Source organism: Gallus gallus, chromosome 3 (genome assembly GCF_016699485.2).
Source record: "Gallus gallus isolate bGalGal1 chromosome 3, bGalGal1.mat.broiler.GRCg7b, whole genome shotgun sequence".
Taxonomy (NCBI): domain Eukaryota; kingdom Metazoa; phylum Chordata; class Aves; order Galliformes; family Phasianidae; genus Gallus; species Gallus gallus.
In genome coordinates this window covers 49,150,604-49,165,331 of record NC_052534.1, presented here as the reverse complement: position 1 = coordinate 49,165,331, position 14,728 = coordinate 49,150,604, and the positions used below count along the sequence as shown (strand labels likewise).

General features: G+C 37.4%; 1 protein-coding gene across 2 annotated transcripts in view; it reads right to left on the bottom strand.

Moving 5' to 3' along the window:
- Nucleotides 1-762: 762 nt before the first annotated feature.
- The window catches only part of MYCT1 (myc target 1), a 30,360-nt gene continuing 16,394 nt past the window's right edge, over nt 763-14,728 (bottom strand). Inside the window, exon 2 of one of the 2 annotated variants that reach the window (XM_004935636.5) lies at nt 763-12,805. In XM_004935636.5, coding sequence (XP_004935693.1) covers nt 12,284-12,805 — 522 coding nt within the window. In that variant the 3' untranslated portion in view covers nt 763-12,283. Of the gene's footprint in view, nt 12,811-14,728 lie in introns of both variants that reach the window. The other variant, XM_419680.8, reaches the window with a different exon arrangement.

Here is a 14,728-nt window from a genome sequence, read left to right as displayed (position 1 = left end):
AAATTTTTATAGTCTGTTGTTTAGTTGCATGATTTCACGTCTCCCGTTGCTCACTCTAAAATACAAGTTCAGCTTTGCACAAAGACTCCAAAACTGAGGTAGATAATGCTTTCTCTGGGTGTTTATACTGTTTGACATGTGCTTGAACTACAGTTTCATGTTCATCTGGCTCATGACATTCACCTTAAAACCTGAAAAATCATGTGGTAAAACAAATCTTGTCAGGAAGACAGTGATTTGTGGTTTAGTTATGTCAAGTGCTCATTTTAACAAACTATCTGAAATATGTCCTATTCCTATCAACAGTGCTATAAACTTCAGCAAAGGATCGGATGATGTTTTCTTCGCCAGAAATGTGACCCTCCATACTACTGCAGCTGCCCCAGCCCATTTGTCTCCTCTGAAAATCTAAAATTATCTCTTTATATGTCAAGTATGTATGTCTTCAGGATTCTACAAGGTTCAGACTCAGCTTCTCATCCACATGCAGCTAACTCAAAGCACAATATTTTCTTTCATAGAGTTTAGAAAATTTCCACACACATTGATTTGTTTGTACTAAGCAGGATTTTCTATAATGAACCTTTTAAAAATCACTTTTTTTTTTTTTTTTTTTTTTTTTGGTTAGTGATATTTTGATATTTGTAAGTTTAGAGCAAGATATTAAGAACTGCCCATGCTTTCCCACCTTTCACCTGTACTAAATAATATCCTTTTGCCTATAACTGTATGAAGGGAAAAGAGAATGGAAAAAAAAAGAAGTCCATAAATCCTTCAGATTATTTATTAAAAGTAAAACCCATATTACAGCATGACAATAAAGCTCAAAATCATGAGACCAAACATGTCCGGGGCACATTATCTTAGGCTGATCTACTGTTGCCACTAACCTTCTGAAGTAAGACTACAAGTTCACCAAAAGCTTGAATCCAACAAACTAGTGATGCTACTGGATAGGAATACATCCCTAGATGCAGACTAGCTGTTGTATCTCACTTAATCTTACTTTCCTCTAAAACTAGCTGGGAAAAAAAAAAAAAAAAAAAAAAAAAAAAAGGCATGAGGTATCACAGAATCTCATCCATTTGTAACTAAATGACTATAGAATTTTATAGGGTACACAGCATCTGTGCTGAAATGACTGTGATAGTTCTCTGATTTTGCAGAGTTCCTATTTCCTTTGTCTAATACAAGGGCCTAGTTCTAGACTGTGCATAAGGCCAAATTCTTTCTGTATTCCCCACCAAATGTTGCTACTATTGCAGTCCGGAAGCTTGTGAGAGCAGACATATTGTCTCAGGATAGAGAAAAAAACGACATCAATTGAGATGGAAAGCACATTTTAAGATGTTAATTATGCCAGGATAACTTTATCTCTTGAACTGACCTAATCATCGCAAGTTCTTTATTTACTGAGCTGAAAAAAGCAACAATCTAAATGCTATGGCAGAAACAAGCTAAAAATGCTTCAGTCTGAAGCAATTACCACTATTGTCTTCAAGGAAAAAGAGCTGACAGAAGTTTTCTAAAATTGTCCTTGTGTATAAAGGATGTAGTATAACGTGCTGTCCTGGAGCACTACTCTAAGTCTAATGTATGTTGTTACGGCTGGGAAATGCCATATTCATACATAGGCTGCTCCAAAAGTAATGCCTCCCATGTATTCCTATGGAAAATACAACTGAGCATAATAATACTGTTCGATAGAGAAAATTCTTGGGTATAAAACACTGTTTTTCAATATAGTCACCATATTAGCTATGCATCTTCACCAGTGATAAGCAAGAGCATGCATGCCACACTTGTAAACACCTGCATCACTAGATGTGATCCACTGTCATTGTCGTCACTGAAGAAACTCACCACCCACCTCTTTAATGTGATCACATCAATTGATCAGTTTCCAGAAATGTTCAGTAAGCATCAATGAATGCCAATGGGTGCCATTTTTTCTGCATGGAGGAATTCAGTGACATACCTTTACTTCATCTGCACTTCCATGTCACATGTCACTTTGTCATGCTGCCCCTCTGCTGCCATCTGTCACACAGCAACAAAATATGATGGAATACTGGTGGGAAGGTTCAACCTCTACTGCCATACCACCAATATCCACCTCTGATGTTGCAGGCAAACATAATATAACAGGAAGTGTTATTTTCAGAGCAGCTCTCAGAACTTAGAGCACCTATGCAAAAAGAACTGACGGTGTTTTCAGTTTTACAGAATGATAACTTTAAAATGTTTCTATATATTGCTTAGCAATGAGAGGAATCATATCCCTTTGAAAACTGCCAAATTTCATACTGAAATTATGACAAGTCATAAATTTATAAATTACTGAACTTTATGTGAAACTTGTTCCTTGTGACAGTAAGTGAGTAAATATAACTGCATTTCTGTTATAACACTAATCCAGCATGTAACTGGAGAATGATTTTTGTTAAATTTCATGGTAGCAAATAATTATTTTCTATGAGGTTTAAGTACTATTACATCTCTCCAGGTCACATATAATTGTTCTGTCTTACCTAAAGCATTTTCTGTTTTAATATAACAATATTTTGATATTGATTCCAGTTCCCTTTCTTTGTATTTCAAGAATTTCAGTGGAATTCTCCACACTTATATCTTCCAGCAAGTGGTCCATTGCATCTGCTATTCAGAGCCCATGCTCTGACACTGCTCAAGGAAATGACACAACTGTGAAAATCTCCATTATTCAGAGCTGGATTTATTGGCTATCCATAGAAAAATTTTCGTCTCACTGATCTGAGAATTCCATGCACATGTTCATCAAAATTAGGTTTGGAGGATAGAATATCACAAGAAAAGTAAACACCAACAGTTCCAGAGTTCAGTAACTTTATGAAAGTTACCCAGAATTAGCTAGTAGATAACCAGAGCAATAAGTATGATGAAGAGCATGAATAGATAAATAAACATTTCTTCATGATATGTAGGAAAAAGCTTTTTGTATTCATTGTTTTCGTGAGAAGGGACTAAACTGCAAGTACTTTGGAGGACTAACTCTGTCAGTATCCTAGTCATACATATCCTTCTCAGCACTTATTTTAATGAGAGACAAGACTGTATTTTATCACAGTCTGGTTTAGAGTTCCTTTTTTTTTTTTTTTCCCCCTCTCTATGAAAATATGAATACATTCACTCATTAAGGCATAGGTGAAGTTTTCTGGTAGGTTCCCACTGAAGTACTTTTCCAAAGCCTTGAGTCTTGGTTTGAGAAGACAGTAAATCTTTCTGAAGTTTGGAGACATCAGGAAGAATATCAGTTTGCTATCACTCATTTGTGTTGCTGAAAGGCTCTTAAAGAGTAATGCTTCATTGGCTCAGAACAAGGTTTTATTGACCATTACCTGGTGAGAAGTTTAATTTAGATCAAACTCAGGTGGTCTGCCACAAAAAATAGGGCCAGACTGATACCAGCTAAGATGGAGATACATAATGGATTAACCAATTTGGTTTGTTCAATATTCTGAAAGTGTTTGTTTTGTTCTTTTTTTTTCTTTTTTTTTTCTCCTGTTAGAGGTTGAAATACTTCTATCGACAAAGAAAACAAAACTAGGTGTCTATTTTCATTGTCAAATATGCTAAATTTGAGCTTTTTGGATGACCATGGAGCTCCTAAGTTGATCACTGTGAAGCACTAACTAGAGTAAATAGTGATTCACAGAGTTATAACTTCTCTGATGGTGGGATCAACTTAATGCTGACAGAAGGCATAATAGAGGCATGGAGGATTTGATTTGTAGGCTTAAACTCAGAAAACTTTCTCACTGAGGCTCATTATTTATTTTTTATCTATTGTCACTAGCATGATACTCTATATGTTTTTACAAACATAAGCTTTCAGTCTAAGGACATCATTAAAATAAATCTAAGCAGTCAGAAGCTTCGTGTCATTCAAAATTGGGTATGGGAATGACAGCAAAGTTCATCTGTCACAAGTATTCTTTCTTGTTCTTGTTTGAGAGATATTCTCAGTTTGCTACTGGCTGCATCATCTCATTTGGGAGAGTAAAATAACATCTCTTTCTGTATTGACATTACTGAGTATTGATATTTTTAATACTGAGTTCAAAGAAAGCCTTCAGAATGAAATGGTAACAGAGCAGTTGACTCGATCAGGTTTATCCTTCTCTCAGTACTTAGAAGAAATAGGTGTTGGATGTCACCAAGCTGTGTTCTGCAGCCAACATACTGGAGGGAAGATATGCCATCCAGAAGGACTTTGACAAGCTTAAGAAGTGGGCCGATGCAAACATCATAGTGTTCAATGTAAGGTCCTTCAAATGAGTTGGGGCAATTTCAAGCACAAATACAGGCTGCATAAAGAGACTGAGAACAGCTCTGAGGAGAAAATCTCTGTCAATAAAAAACAGAATATGAGACAGCAGTGCACACCTGTAACCTGAAAGCTAAATGTATCCTGTGCTGCATCAAGAGAATTGTGACCAGCAGGTGAAAGGTGATTCTGACTCTCCCTTTGCTCTCATGAGACGCAGCCTGGTGTACTATGTTCAGCTCTGGGCCCCTTAGCATAAGAAAGACACGGATTTGTTGGAGTGAGTCCAAAGGAAGGCCATGAGGCTGATCAGAGGGCCGGAGCACTGTGAAGTCAGGCTGAGAGAGTTGAGATAGTTTAGTTTAAATAAGTGAACCTTCAGGGTGACCTAATAGTGAACTTCCAGTACTTAACTGGGGCCTATAGGAAAGACAGGGAGGGTAGATTTAGATTAATGAATACATTCTTTTCTGTGGGGGTGGTGAGGCACTGGAACAAGTTGGGTCATGCACTTTGGCTGCAACAACTCCAGGCAACGCTACAGGCTTGGGGAAGAGTGGCTGGAAGACCGTGTTGAGGAAATAGACCTGGGGGCACTGATTGATGCTCAGCTGAACATGAGTCAGCAGTGTGCCCAGGTAACCAAGAAGACCAGTGGCATCCTAGCTTGTATCAGAAATATAGCTGCCAGCAGGAGCAAGGAAGTGATTATCCACCTGTACTCATCTTGTGTGGCTACATCTTGATAGTGTGTTTAGTTTTGGGCCTCTCACTACAAGAAGGACATAGAGGACCTGGAGTGTGTCCAGAGAAGGACAATGAAGTTGAGAAGATTGGAGCAATAGTTTTATGGGGAGAGGGAGGAAACTGGGATTGTTTAGTGTGAAGAAGGGGAGGCTCTAGAGGGACCTCTTGCTCTCTACAGTTGCCTGAAAGGCGTTTGGGTTGGAAAGGACACTAGATGATCTTTAAGATCATCCAGTTCCAGCACCCTGCTATAGTCAGGGACACTTCCCTCTAGACTAGGTTGCTCAAAGCCCCATGCATCCTGGCCTTGAATGCTTGCAGGGAGGGGACATTCACAACCTCACTGGTCAACCTGGTCCAATATTTCATCACCCTCACAGTGAAGAACTGCTTCCTAACATCTAGTCTAAATCTACCCTCTTCCAGTTTAAAGCCATTTCCCCATGTCGCTTATGGCTCAGCTCTGGCCAGCAGTGGGTCCCTTTCTGAGCCAACTGGAGCTGTCTCTGATCTGGCATGGGGCAATTTCTGGACTCTTCCATACAGAATCCTCCCCTTCAGAGCGCTTTCCATCACATAAACTCAACACAGCCCCTCCCTAAAAGTCTGCCTAAGGATGTAAGGATAACCATTTTATCCTCACAGAACATTTCACGTGATCAAGGAGTGACAGGGGAAGTGAAATGAGCGGAGTAGTCATCTGATTTCACAAAGACAAAACTTTCATCAAATAGAAATCATTTGGCAGATAGAAGTTATGCTCTTAAATTAGGCAGTAGAACACTGTAGTTTATGAAATTATATCCTGATTCAGAAGAGTTATTAAGTATATGACTAATCTCACTGCAATGAATAATAAAGCAATAGAGATTAAGTCATTGGTGGTCAGTCAGTGCATTCAGAGAATTAATGGTAAATCTGAAACAATCGTTTTTTCTGGATTGGTTTCAGGTAGCAATGCTCTGCTTTATGACTAGCATGTCCCATTTGCAAATCTACCCCCAAAGAACAGCAATATATAATACTATATAACTTTCTTCTGGTTTACCACTTTGTTGTACTGATAACTGAACACTTAGCCTTAAAAGTTTTTGACCACCAGTGACTCAGATTTTGAGTACAACATCAAGCTAAGCAAGGTCGTCTGAAACATTCTATCTGTTTTTAAAACTTTTGTAATGTCCAAAATTGGAAGAAACTTTTAAAACATCTGGCCACTCAGTGTCTTACAGAAAGAAGCAGGAACATCTGCTCATATTCTCTGCATTCCTAGTAAATACATTTAAATGTACTTAATGATATCTAGGACTCTGTGCAATACAAACAATCTATCTGAAAATGCATCAAAGATATGTGACACTTGTGGATTGTTGTATATTATGTGAAGGTTTTGATTTGTTCCTGTCCTGGTCATTGTACTCTAAAGCTCTCCACATCTAAAATCAAGAAGTGGACAATAGATACTTGTTCAATGGGTGGATGACATGTCAGTTCTAGGAGGAGATAAGGAATGGAGTACTCTATTTTCTGACTGCATACATTTTACTGTTACAGCAGAAGCTTATAAATGTTACTTTTAAATTATCTATGAGAAGGCATGCAGATGCATGTGCCCTGTTGTGGATTAGGGATCACCGATCAAAGAGAAACCTTTTCAAACATCTTTCAGGAATATTATTAGGAAAATAAACAATCACACTATCACTTACTGTGCAATGTCATAGCAAATATGCTATTCTCTAACTCATTTATGTTATCTGAAGCCCACCTTTACATACACAGATCTCTCTCAGTTCCTGTTTCTTTCAATATTTTTGAGTTACTAGGGACAATTCTGGCCTAGAGCAGGTTCACTCTAATGAAACAGATTAAAATCTACCAGTGCTTAACTTTAGTGTTTCAAGAAGAATTAGTTATTATTTTTTTTTTAAGTTCATGCATTTAAAAAATGTTTAGATGCTGTAGTAATATGTTAATATTCAAATTCCATTTTGTAAGTGATTCAATACCTAGGAACACCTAAACACTAGAAGATGTTATTTGTTGTGTACACAAGCACTCAAAAATATGTTTTTTGAGCATTCAGGAGTATTTATGAGAGCTTTATGCTACCCAAAAATGTTCAAAAATCTCTAAATAATGAATAATTTTATTTTATGTACTGGCAAAAAGTGGTTGTATCTTTCAATGACTACTACCCAAGGGGTTACAGAAAAGAAAAAAACAGAAGACCTGAAAGAAAAAGCACGATGCTTTGATGCTGGCAAACTAGTGCTGGAGGGCTTATCACATGAAACCTGATCAATACCTAAAAGTGACTCTCTGGATAACAAAATTATCTTTCCTTTTACTTGGCAGAACAACAAAAGGATAGGATAGAATGAAGACCTGTGTATTTTTGATGCTGTAGTTAATCCACATAGAGAGACATGGAACTCACTATGCAACTACATGAAGAAGCAATAAGCAGCAATAAAAAATTCTGCATTCCTTTTAGTAAAGATCAGAACAGGAACAGAACACAAGCAGAGAATGAATCTCCCTCTTGTACTTCAACAGGTCTCCAGTGGTCTTTCACTCAGTCCCTAGACTGGTTGCCAAAGGTTCATCCTGTTTCAGTGGTGAACATTGGCAACTTCTGCATCTACATCCAAAAGAATTCAAATTACTGTCAGCTGTGATTTGTGTTCCTGTCAAGCTGAAACAAGAATGTGGCATCACTTTTCCTCAGTGTGCCACCATAAAATAAAGTCAGTTGATATTGATGCAGGTCATCCCTGTCCAATATAAGAATGATTTTGCAATTTTTCATTCCATTGCCTTTCCATATTGTCCATGATCATAGGCACATCCGAGAGTTATGTCCTAAATTAGCAAATTTAATTTCTTGCGATCTTGGACCCATCACTCTGCATTGCTCATTTCACAATCAATCTACTTTTGTTTAAAAGAACTCCTTGCTCTTTACCAGCCCTCAGAGTGCAGTCACTTGATTCAGCTCCTAAACAGATTTAAAAAAAACAAACAAAAAAAAAAAAACAAGAAAAAAAACCCAACCATATCTCTGTTGCAGAAGGCCACACAGATAGCAGACAGGAAACATGTTTATAAAAATAGCTCTGCTACCCAATTCATGCCCATCAGACACTGCCACCCTCATGCAGTAATGTTGTCATAAATCTGATGGGAGCCAAGAGCTTCCGTAAAAGTTAAAAGGAGAAAGGAGACATAAAACCAGACTTCTCTGTCAAGTTGCGTTTTCAGACTGTGTTTGCGGGCAAAAGCACAGGATGCGGCACAGCCACCACCTAACACAGTGAGGTCTGAGGTTCCAGTGATGTCACTGATGATTTTTAGAATTCTGCTCCCTGTTTTGTGAAGCTATATCAGCAGCGTATTCCTTAATCTGCTCTGGACTTGGCAGAGGTAAATTTCCAATTAGTATTCTCTTTTTTTTTTTTTCTCCTTTTTTTTTTTTTTTTCCCAGAAGCTGTACTGCATCATAGACATCACCTAATTTTATCAAGTGCCTATAGGTCAGGGATCTGGCATGTGTCATTTCAGTTCTGAGAGGATATTTCCAGTAAATGTGTTTTTCATTTTATGCTTAAGAATGAATATTGAGATGACTCAAAAACTTCATGGTAAATTGCAATTGAACTTTAAAAAATTGATTTGGCAAGGATTCTGCATGTTCAGTGTGTTACGTTACGAAGATCAGTAACTGTCTTAAGAGATAATCAGAAATTCTTCAACAGGGAAAAGTCAAGGAATACTGAACAAACGACTTCTGCAAATACATTGCAACATAACTAGACTCAGAAAAAGAGCTGGTAAATTTTGTCTTTACTGAACTAGAATTAGAGAAATGGTTTTTGTGCATATGGGCAATTAAAACAAAATTCTCTTTGTGAAAAGAAGTAGCTCTGTTCACTTCAGGATAAAGTGTCATGACATCAGGATGATCAAAGTTCTGCCCATTCCTTCCTGTGTGATTCTGGTCATACCCTTAAATTACTGCTTCTTGCTATTAAATATGTTATATACAAAACCATTTTGAAGTTCAGTTCATTGCTTCTATATGCACTGGAATCTGCAGAAATACTTTTAAAATAAATCAGCTCTTCCTCCTAGTATTTTATATTGTAACCAAAGACTATAAATGAGGAATGATAATTTTTTTATATAATTGTTATATAATCATTGTGGTTATTAAAATTATTATAACTATTAATTGTAATAACTTAGGTGATCCCTGAATTCTGCAGTTCAGTTTGAAGGTCAATCCTATGCAATTTAAACAGGCACTCTGTAAGCACTGACCACATGCTTAAAACAAACACTTTGTAGATTGAAGTCTAAGTACTGGGAAGCCACTGAATTTTAAATCTGTAATCACCTTATTGGTGAGGGATATTCATATTGCCCTGAAGTGACACATCTTTTGATGAACCCTCATTTCATTTAAAAAAGAGTTTGCAAATAGTTTTCACTTAAAAAATAGAAAACAAAGCTCTTTCCTAATAATAATTGTTTTAGTTTCCACATGCAGTCCTTGGAAAATGTTCTAAAATGGCACATTCCAATGCTAACTTCATGTACTATCATCATCTATGGTCTGTCTCTCCACAGAGAAAAGATCAAATCTCCATTAACATTCCCAGATACATCAGCTTGAATAATTCAAGATAGTAAACTTCCACTTAAGTATATTTTTAAAAAGTTAACGCATTGATTTTTGAAAAAAATAAAACCCATCAAATCAAGATTATAACACCTATCTTTATTTCACATTCTGCATCTTCTGGAGAACTTACAAAACATCAACTTCAGATATTGTTAAAACTGATATCCAACAATCTTTCCTGTTATGCATCTAACAATCTGTGTTTTTAATCTCCCTAATCCAAGGGAAATAAAAAAAATATTTTGATAAAAAATACAGTACATTTAAACTTCCTTGTCTACATTGTATACTAATATGCTATAATATAATCAATATGCTGAGAAAATATGTAGTTTGCATCTTAAACCAGGAGTAAAAAAATCACTTATCTGGAATGATTTATCTCTAGGATGAAGCAGTTTTGGCCAGTTAGGTACACACTGTAGGCCAAGCTGTCTTTTCAACAGTTTCAAACTGTTAGACTCAGTATGCAAAGTGAGCAGGTGTGAACTTTGCTTTTTGAAGGCACATCAGAAAAGGCAGTGTCACCTATTCTAGAGCTAGGACACTGTGAAAGCACTCATATGCAATGAAGTTCATCAGACTCAATAAGACTGTAAGAGAAAAAATATTAAAGAATAAAATAACTGAACTTCCTTTCTCCAGAGGACTATATTTTTTTTAAGTCTGTAGCCTGTGATTAGCCAAATGCAGTTTTGCAGCCTTATCGGCAAGTCTTCAGCCTACTGGAACTTAAAGTGTCTGCTATGAAACAATGTAAACACAGTAGGTGGTTGTTTTAGCACTGACATACATTCCTCTAGAAGGGAAAAAAATGTGTACACTAAAAATAAAACATGAAAGCCTGTCAGTAAATAAATGCATAATAACTTGCTTTTATAAGAAAAAATACTTGTAGATTATAATGAGTAATGCTTGTAAGTTCAATGTTTTTAGAAACGTTTGCAAATTGAAAGATTTCTGGCTGGAAGACTGTAGTTAAGAGATCAGTAGTGCTGCACAAAGGATGCCGAACTCTGCAGAGAGATGTGTGCTGCTAGACACCAAAAGCCTGCAAAGTAAGGTGTAAAGCATTTTACCCGTTCTCAAAATCTGCTGAATCCTTGTCCCTCTCAGGGACAAGAGAACAGGTAAGGACTCAGGCTCTCTGCTGAAGCACAGGAACAATCCCTCAGTATCAGTGGTCCTGCAGCTGGTAGCTGTCAAGCAGATTTAGGAATTAAATGTCTGTTTCTAAGTGAGGAGTAAGACTCTCCTCCTAGTTGTGAAAATTCTTTTGTTTTTATTCAAACGTGTAAGACCTAACAGGAAAATGATATAGTAAATCTTTAAATTGTCGCCATCTATCTGCGTTAATTCCAAATCCTGAACTTCTCATGTTGGTGCAATTAGTCTCAACTAAGTCAGGGGTTAACTTGACAGAACGTGTATAGCAGTCAAGAATGTAAGTTAACCTCAACTAAATATTCCATCTTTATCTTCATGTTCCACACAATTGTACAATACCAATGTTCAGCTGTAAATGTCTAAAATACTGAGTTAATGAAAGACAAGATTTCAGTGAATGACTTTCCAGAAAGAATTAAAATTTGGTGCAATTTGAGAAATATAATTTTAAATAAGGAAATGAGCAGTCTCACAGCAAAGCAGGAAACTTAATTGGAAAAATGGTGGTCATTCATGCAATGCTTATCTGGATAACCATAACCAGAAAAATGAGACATCAGGTTTTCTGTTCCAATAGCCTTACTGGGCATTAAAAGGTGGCTACCTCTTCTGCTGGCAGTAGATAGAAAATTCTTTAAGACTGTTATCAAGCACTTAGTATGCTCTTCAAAACTTCTCTTTACATGAAGGATGATATACCTCGACATTTTTCTCATACTGTGAGGAATTTCATACAAACAGTTCTAACATGGAGTCTTTTTTTAAGGTCCTCTGCAATCAACAGAACCATGGATGGGACTGTGATGTTAAATCTTCTACGTGGTCTTTGTCTAAGGTTCCTCAGTTAGAAACTGTTGTGTGGTTATAGCAAGAAGGTGGTTAATGAAAGTGTTCATTGGAAGTAAAATAGTAAAATATCCTTGGGAAAATGCATAGAACCAGAATTTTTGGGTTTAATTTCTTGTTTGCTATTTAAAAATGATCAGAATAGTGAAATTTGCAATAACGTCTATATCAGTAATTCCTAAAATTCTCTTTGAGAATAGATCCTTTTTTTTTTTTTTTTTTTTTTTTAATGCAGCAGCATTTTCTTTCCTCTAAAGAAAAAAAATATAGTGGTTACAATACAGCAGTAGAAATATGTAAGCATGTTGAAAAGTAGTAAATTAGAGCCAGTAGTGCAAAAACAAATGATTCACTGGATGGTAAGACATAGCTCTCTAAGAAATCAGCACTACTCGCCTCCTGGCAGTGCCCATGCCCTCTGCAATGTGTCGCAGCAGGTGGAGATTTCTTGGAGATCTTCAGCATGCACAGAAAATTGCTTGAGATGATTGAGGTTCCTCCAAAAAATGACTTTGTAGCGAGGACCTGTCTCAGGAGTCTGGGAATGCTTTTATGATGGTTTCATACGCAGGAGGAGGGGTTTGTGTGGAATGGCAGATGCGAAGGCTGTTGTTAGACCAGTGGAATTCAGGTCGACTTAAACCGTTGGTTGTGCTTCCCACGAGGGTTGTGGTTGTGTTGGTGGGAGTGAGGGTGATCAGCTGACTGTTTGTCTCCACGGGGAGGGGAGGAGACTGCAGAAAAGGGTGGAAGGTGGATGCGCGGAAACTCAACTTCCTGGGGAAGGAGTTGGCTTGCTCCAAGGAGGCTTGCCGCTGGAAGGTGAGGCTGGCCAGACTGAGGTTGCTTCGGCGTTCACAGCTGCTGTTACGGTAAAATCCAGTCCTGCTGGCAGAGTGGGAGGTGGGTCTGGACCGGCGAGTGAAGGGTGAAGAATTCCCCTGGGAAATGTGGGCACTAGCTCTGCGACGGGACAAGCAGGTAAATAAGGCCCAGATGATCCCTCCAATCACTAGTCCAATCAACATGGACACTGTGAAGGCTATTGTTACCTGCTCTGAAAAAAACAAAAATACACAATAAGATTTACTTCAGATCTGAAGCATAATCTTGTCTGAAAATGATTTGAATGTGGCAGCCTTCTTAAAAGATGAGCAAACCTACACGCATTTGTACAAAATATGTGAACCTTTACGGCACGAACAGAGGAATTCATACTGTCCTCGCTACAGGGTATTTTTTATTTAGCTTGCAGAATTCAACAATGCCTGGAAATAAGCTTTCATTTAATACCAGCCTCTGTGCCAGTGCAAGAGAAAAATCTTTAGTCTCTCTCATAAATGGCCACCAAGATGCACCACGGTGTGCTTATGAAACCACCAAACTTTTTCTTCTGTGAGCAATACAAAGTGTGAATTTAGGCAGGCTTTCCATCCTTTTCATAGATATTTATGCTCTATGTTTATGTGTTTACTGACTTAACTATTACAAGTGAGATATATCCGTGTTCTTAGAGGATTAAGCCTTGTATTTATTATAACAAGAGATCACATCCCAACCTTTTACCACTGAGAAAAAGATACCATAAATCCTCATAATAAATAGTGTGAATTACTATACCCTGAACGATTTAGGTCAAAGGTAACTATTAGTAGTACTAAGTCCGTTGAATATTTCTCACCTCCCATGCTTAATTTGAAAATATATTGATCTCCCATTGGGAAAATAAAGCATTAAGAGACTTGAAAATAAAAAAGAACATGACAAGTGTCATTTTCTCCCCTACATGGTTTCACAGGTGTAGAGGAATAAGATTTTCCAATAGGTCAGGTATTTCAGAAAACTTATACATTTGTAATCTCGAATAAGACCTGAAACAAATAGAAAACATTTACAGATCCCCTAAAAATACAAGAAGGTTTAGAAAGAAACCTTAGAAAGAAAGGTTTAGACAGCAAGCGAGATGAAACTCTGTGTTGACTACTGATTGAGCAAAAAGGAAATGAGTGAAAGAGAGCCACAGAAATAGCTGAAATGATTATTCTGTCTGTGTTATGATGCTTGTGAAGCACTTCTGTTTAAAAGGAGAATGGAAAGGAATAAGTAATGGATTTCCTTATCTATTGTTATCTATACAGATATTTTTCCTCATCTATTTTCTTGCTTCCTTTCTCCCTTCAATGAAGGGATTTAGACAGCACCAACATAACCATGTACCATTGACAATATTGAGGAGTTCATTCACTGTACTTTTTAGGACAGATGAAAATGTAAGGAGGCCCAGAAAATTTGAATTCTAATTAAGCCACTAGCATTTTGGATGTATATGCAATCATGTTGTTGCTTGTTTATAATTTCTGTTTTCAGATAGGTTTCTGATCACAGCATTTTGCAAAAGGTAGAATAAAGATGTAGGTGACAAAGCACGGCATACTACTGCAATGCACATCTCCCTGTTAGAAACACTTTGTTGTCCTTTTGATCAGAGGCGGACCAGACTTGACCTCAAAATATTATTTTTCTTCAAGCCCTCATTTTTAATACTAAGAAACTCTTGTCTTGGCAAACAGCAGCCAAAGGACAAATGTTTGTTCTGTTTTTGCAGGAGATCATGAGCAGCAGCATCCTGCATTACAACACCTGACTGCAGATCAGAGCCCCATCACCATCAGCAGCCTTTGACAAACACATAATGATTCTGCGCTTTATAAAGATATCTTCAGAGACGTGGCAGGCCCTACTGTGCCATTATTCTTTATGTGAGAAGCAGTCTATTAAGCTATTTTAGTGTGTTTGTCTTCTGCTACTGCAAATTCCTCCTCATACTCCTGAAGATGGGAAGGAAGAGTCAGATCTTGGTTACCCTCAGTGAGGAGAGCCAAAGAGGTGTTCTAAAGACATCTTCCCAAAGACCAGATCTGCAGTCTGAGCACCCCTACTCTTGTCCCAGCACAGACATGGGAAAGAGGAGCAAG